The following is a 6,895-nucleotide window of genomic DNA, read 5'->3' on the forward strand; positions in this document are numbered from 1 at the left end:
AGCGCAGCGCTGAAAAGGGGCGGGGCTACATAAGGTCTATAGGAGTGTCAACTGCTCTTTTTATCCATAATTAATTTATCCATCAATTATATCACCAGGTTGTAAATGTATTTATAAATACATATTTGTCTATAAAAAAAAATGTTTCAAGCAAAAACATTGATTTATCCAAAGCTACTGTTCTCTTAATCAGTTTTTTTTTTGTTCTTATGATTGCGAAGTGTCATTCTACTTTGTGTTTGTCACCATCTTTTTCTCATGTTTTTATGCATGCTATGAACGCTGCAGTCATGTGCAACTCATAAACTTTGCCCAGTGTAACTGCTTAGTTACTCAGTAGCCTGTAATGAGTGTGCTTTACAAGTTACTTAGTTTGAGTGTATTCCACATTTCATTTGAAAGAGGACACTAAAAAACTATATTGGATAAAATTTCACATACAACCAAAATCGCAGGACCATAGTGACCTTTGATCTGAAGGATATCCTGTCTCCGCAAGAATGTGCGTGTGAGCATTTTGTATAAACTGGAGAGAGAGAGGAAGGGATAGAAAGTAGAGGTGACAAAGAGAGGACTGTGAAAAGGGTTTATGTGGAAGATTAAGAAAAGAGTTTACTTTGTTTTCTCATATGTCTGTTTTCTCCCTTTTGAAGATTAAACCAAAGTAGGAAATCTGTTGAATTCCAGTGAGATGGTAAGTAAGCTTTTCAGGCCGTGATTATCACATGACCATGTCCTGTAGTAACATGCTGTTTAACCATCTGCTGTTTGTAGACAATTTAATACTAAATGCTTTAAATATCATGAAATGTAGTTTTTGTTGCATTTATTAATCTTGGTTCATTTTTAAATATCACATTATTATATAGATATTTCATAAAATTATTTATAAAATGAATTTATACTGCAAAATGCTATTGTTCATTGTTAATTCAAGTTAATTCATTAATTATTGTTAAAAAAGCATCAGTATAAGTATTGTTCATTAGTTTATGATGCCTAGTTTATGTTACTGAACTGAACCTATAGTTGTATAAAAAAATGTATATAGGCTACTGGAATTGCTTAGAAAAACCCTGTTTATAATAGTCACAATTGATTGCAAGCATTGATTTCAATTCTTGTACTGTGTAAATGAATGACTCTGTGAGTGTTTTAGGAAGGATCAAGTGCAGAATCAGCACTAAGTGTAAGTGCGAACAGCATCAGAATCACTGATTTGACTCAGGATGGAGACGTTCTGATGTTTGCCATTACTTCCCAGAAAGTAAGATGTGTAGTAAATGCATAAAACATGTTCTAGATATGGTTTGTGGAATGCTTAAATATCATTACTTCATTTTTTCCCCCTCAGTTGAACAGCAGTGCAGGGGTATGTGTTTTTCGGGAACATGAGGACTTTGAATGGCTTCAACAGAGTCTTTTCTCACAGGAAAATGTTCCTGGACTTCAGGGAATTATAGTGAGTGAATTCTCTAAACATTATAGGCTATTAATCGACCAAATTTTGAAAACTTCCCTGGCTAAAATTATTGATTTTGTTAATATTTTTTCTGAAGAAAGACAAACATTAATTGTGATGAAATCCAAAGTATGAAATGCCATGAATTAATATTTACTGAATAATTAACTATTTTGTAGAGGAGGGTCAAAATTATTTTTTTTTCTTCAGATTTTCACCTGAGATTTGGAGTCAAATTACAAGTGTTCAGCAGATGCTGCCATTTTTCAAGTCATTTTGATCGTGGATTATTCAGTCAATATTTATTCATGGCATGTCATATTTTGGTTTTCATCACTATTTGCTAATAGTGCCATCTAATGCTAATTTTGAGTATGGGTTAAGCATCTTGGCCTTCACATGTCACTTTACTTTGTTAGTCTTTCTTCAGAGAAAATATGAACAAAATAAAATATTTGAGCCAGGGACCTCTGATTGAGTTGGAATTACCCTATAGGCATTTGCTTATTCATTTTCACTCTAAAATCACAAAAATCTATGAATGAGGAATCGCTTACATGAGACGATTTTATGCCCACAGTTTCCGCCTTTGCCCCCTAAAGCACTTCCATTGCAGTCAAACATGCAGACCAAAGCACTCAAACAACTTGGTATGTATTATTTGAATATGCACAGTGCGTGCGTGTGTGGATGCCAATGATTTGATACTTTGTTTCTTATGTAACACATTTTATGTGTCTCTGTATGTGTTCAGGATTCCTGGCTCTTGGACAGGATTGGCAGGGTTATTGTAAGGCTTTGGAGTTTTATCTCCAGCAGGTGGCAACACACCCAACTCTCTGCAAGTGCAAAGCACTGGACAGCTTTCTTATTAACTCTGAGGTTTACTATAAACACACACATACACAAAGTGACTGTGATTTTTCATTAATTCAAATTCTGCATCACAGCCTGATCTATGATTGATAATACAATGCAACTAACCAGGCTAACCTGTCCTGCTGAGGTTTCCAGCTAAAACTGAAGGTAGTATTTGTGTTTTAGAACATAGTACTGGTAGCAGGTCATTATCTGGTCAAGTGTCATTTAGATGGTTGATTAGCTGGTGGAGACCTGGCTGAGCTGGTCACCCATATTGGAACAAATCAGCTACTATGATCCAGTCTGACCAGTTTAAAGGGATAGTTCACTTCAAAATGAAAATTCTGTCATCATTTACTCACCCTTAAGTTGTTTCAAACACAAAGGAAAATATTTTGAAGAATATTTCTTCATTATCTTCCTTTGTGTTCAGCAGAAGAAAGAAATGAATACAGGTTTGAAACAACTTGAGGGTGAGTATATGATGACAGAATTTTCATTTTGAAGTGAACTATCCCTTTAAGCTTGCATGATCTGGTTTGTTTTTCAGCTGTGTTCTTGACCAAGCTCAACCAGCTCCCTCAGCCACCTAAACCGGTTAAGACCAGCTTTTACCTGCTGGAAACTAGCTATCATGGTTCAAAAACAACAGCTAACCTTTTTTTTTTTTTTCTGGATTCCCCAGCATGGAGAATATTTTTGGTTGAAAGCTTCTGTTTTTATTGTTTGATCATTTTGCTGTTTTTTGTCATCACCTTAATTAGTTTTGAGGGAAAGGTTACAAAATCTTTGTTGATAATCTCACTTTTGTCATTGCATGTGTTGTTTGACTAGTCTCCTGGGAAACAGAGAGGCAGGAAAGGAATCTTTAATCGCCTTAGTCAGGCTGTGGAGGAGATGAGGAAGGAAAGCCATAAGGTATCTGTGTAAAAGTTTGTTGTTCATGTGAGTGATTTATGCAGGTGTTCATCCCATCCACCGCTGGGAAAGTCTTTTGTACCAAACACAGCACTGTGTATGATATGACAATATAAACTTTATAGATACATGAATGTGATTTATATCATATGTAAAATGTAATATTCCCAGGATGTGGACAACTTCTTTCAGAACGAGAGAAATAAAAACACAAATATTACCGCTTTGTCAAAGATTGCCACAGAGGTACACTATTTAAGCTGTTTTTCATTTTTTATCCTGGCCAGTGCACTGTTAGTCATTTTATAATTCAATGTGCAATATTGTGTTCTTCTCTCAATAGAAATTAATCGATGTTGTGATGACAGAGCAAAGTAAGTCACTGCAAGAAGTTTTCACACCACATTTAGGAATACAATAGGCTTATATATATATGTGTGTGTGTGTGTGTGTCTGTGTGTGTGTGTGTGTGTGTGTGTGTGTGTGTGTGTGTGTGTGTGTGTGTGTGTTTGTGTGTGTGTGTTTTACAGAGCTTGCTTTGGCCTGTGGACATTTCTCCACATCTCTTCATCTTTGTGTGAATCAGGACGATGCAGCTGCTGTGGCTTTCTCCAAGTTAGAATTTACTAAATAAAATTACCGTTTGTTTCTGCATTAATGTGCATGCTGAATAAAGAGAGTTTATGTGAATGTTGCTTGTTATGAGAGGATAATCAGTTTATTCAGATGTTGTGTTTCTTTAGGGTTTGTTTGAAGCTATCTGATATCATTGAGGCAGTAAAGGTATGTGCACTTTCGCATTCCTTTATTTATTTTTATAAAAATATTGAATACTAAAAATTTTATGTTTTTTTTTTTTTACTTTAGCAAAATTTTGAGAAAGTTGCCAGTAACAACCTAACCACTCTTGGTTTGGGTCTGGACCTGGAGTCTCGCTACCAAGAGGCAGAGAAAGTATGTCTGATAAAATGCCTAAGTATGCTTTCATACAATGTTTAATACAGAGTAACTAACCTTTTAGATACAGTATTACCAGTGACTTTGTCTATTTTTGCTGTGCCACAACAAAATAGCTCTAAACAAAGAGACCGCTTTGTGTGTTGATGTAACTTTCAGACATAGTCAGTAAAAAATCCCCACCATAATGCACAAGTCTCCTAGTCTCAACCAATCAAATTTGAGGGCTGGAACTATTTGTTGAGAAAACTAATTTCAGTATTTAAACATAAGCCTCAAAACATTAATTCAGTCAAGTGTGATCAAACTACTGCATATATATTTTATGTTGAATGCAGGTTTGTATAAAATGTAATGAAATCTAACCCAAGACTGCTGTGGTAGTAATCTGTCTATTTCTACTTGTAACAGGAGATGCTTTTCAGAAGAACCTGTAAACTGATAGAGCTGGAAACTGTTAAGAAGAGTACAGAAAAAGCCAAGGCCAATAAGAGAGAAGTGGTATGTTTTTAATGTGTATCTTTCATTATATTCTCTGTCCACATACACACGTCCACACTGAAGTGTTCACATCATGTTTAACGGGTAAATTCAGATGAAGTCTTTCTGTGTCTAATACTGTAGATGGAAGAGTTTCAAAAAGCTGTTGAGAAAGAGTTCAACCTGATTTCATCTGTGGCTAAAGAAGAGGTAAATGCTGTGTTACACTGGAAACATCTCTTCATTTTAAAGTAATGTTGATTGCACATTGTAGATTTATAGAGGGTATATATATTTATTGTACTAATGTGTGTGGCAGATTGAGCGCTTCCATAGCTCCCGAGTGAATGTGCTGAAGAACTTCCTGATTGGCTGGTGTGAACAGCAGCTCAACACAGCGAGGGAGTGCGCTGAACTCTACTCTCAGCATCTCAAAGCTTGCAGAAACATGTATTCAGAATGAATGAAACAAACAGGTGGTAGATCGCAAGAATATTTCTGGTAATGTAATAAAACGGTTATGAGACTGCTAAAAATAGAAATGATATAATGAAATTATAAAAGTGCCATGTAAATTCGGTTTATTCTCATCTTTTTTTAATCAACTGTCCTCTTTAATCTGATTGTAGCCTACATAATGTTTTCCAGCTTGTAACGCTGAAAAGTCATCTAACTTTAACTTCCAGGTCCACAATTCAAAGTTAGACTATAGATTCAGAAGTAAACTTTGTCCTGTAAGCTTGCAGTAAAGCAATAAAACCCATGACTGTTTCTACTTTGCAAACAATGTCAATTCTGAGGTGATGGTTTATTAATACTGCACAAAAAGAAACATTTATAATGAGTTAGTCAGAACCACGAGCACGTTATTAAGGTAGATACAGTTTATTCCAGCTGGGAGACCAGTGGACATTGCCTAACCTGCTTAGACTAGTCTTACAAGTTGGTCATCTAAATTTTTTAAATTTTTTTTTTAAACTTGCCCCAGTATAGTGATGGGGAGACAATATTGTCACACCAAAAACACACCATCCTAAACCAAGGTCCTGCCTCTCTGTGGTCATAAAAAATCCCATGTCCTTCAGAAAGAGTAAGAGTGTAACTCCTGGCCAAACTTGCCCATTGGCCTCTGTCCACCATCATGGCCTCATAATCATCCTCAGATATAATGACTGGCTTATCAGTCTCCACAAATAAAGTGGTGTGTGCTCTGTTGCACTACGTACCGCATTATCCGGGTGGATGCTGCACATCGGTGGTCGTTGAGAAGATTCCCCCCTTCCGTAAGTGCTTTGAGTGCAAAGGAAATCACTATATAAATGTAACAAATTATTATTATAGACTTGATCATGTATTAGCTACGTAGAAATTATATAAAAAATTATTTATAGAAGAATACAAAACACTAATCACTAATAGTGAACAACCAGTAAATTCATGATATCAATGTGCTTAATGCTGATGTGGAGGTCAATTTCCTGGAAAGGAGATGTTCTTGCTTCCACTCCTCTTATGACTACTGTAAATTATTTAAAAAAAATATTTAGCTTCTTCATATGAGCAACATTTTCCCTTTGCAATGTTTATTTTGGCCAGTTTACAAGGGGTGAGGCTCTTTTTAAGGGTTCTTTTGGGAACTTTAAGACTTTTGTATGAAATAAGATCATGGCTAATAATTTTTTTATTGTTCATGTTAACAAATAAACCTTCCAGAAAAGATTATGCAATGCTGTGTAATGTGTGTTTTAAACACATTTTCTTTTCTCTCTCTGTTCATTCATTAGAGAGAATGGCAAGTGCATATTCAAATTATAAAATAGTTTTAAAAATGACGGTAAATGACAACAATATACATATTAATTTATTTGACCAATCATGTACAGTCTATTAATGGAGAGTTATTCGAAATGACATATCTGAAATATTTCTAAAATGTATTGGGTAAATAACTTTGGGTTAAATTATTGTGAAGATGGATATACAAGAATATAAATGCAGTGAATACTGACATTATACTGGGGTGGATCAGCATGAGCAGAAAATCAATATGATGATGGATTTTCAATTGCACATGAGGAGCCTACATGCTCAAGCTGTGGTTGAAATGGAATTGACTGAGTGACTAACTTAATATCCAATTGAATACTCAATTTTTGTATTACAGGTTCATTTCTTATCTAAAAATATATTTTGACCTATTTTCAATTGCAAAATTCA

General features: G+C 35.1%; 1 protein-coding gene across 1 annotated transcript; it reads left to right on the forward strand.

The window, feature by feature from the left end:
* The first annotated feature begins 510 nt into the window (after window positions 1–510).
* Window positions 511–5,469, forward strand: LOC307006950 (sorting nexin-5). The gene is made up of 14 exons (XM_079628498.1): window positions 511–694; window positions 1,160–1,267; window positions 1,355–1,462; window positions 2,043–2,112; window positions 2,217–2,344; window positions 3,158–3,241; window positions 3,413–3,487; window positions 3,585–3,615; window positions 3,772–3,856; window positions 3,985–4,024; window positions 4,109–4,195; window positions 4,610–4,699; window positions 4,823–4,888; window positions 4,998–5,469. The coding sequence occupies exons 1-14, from the start codon at window positions 692–694 to the stop codon at window positions 5,139–5,141; spliced, it is 1,119 nt and encodes a 372-aa protein (XP_079484624.1). The 5' UTR covers window positions 511–691; the 3' UTR covers window positions 5,142–5,469.
* The last annotated feature ends 1,426 nt before the right edge of the window (window positions 5,470–6,895 follow it).

Source organism: Phoxinus phoxinus (assembly GCF_949152265.1).
Source record: "Phoxinus phoxinus genome assembly, chromosome: 11".
Lineage (NCBI taxonomy): Eukaryota > Metazoa > Chordata > Actinopteri > Cypriniformes > Leuciscidae > Phoxinus > Phoxinus phoxinus.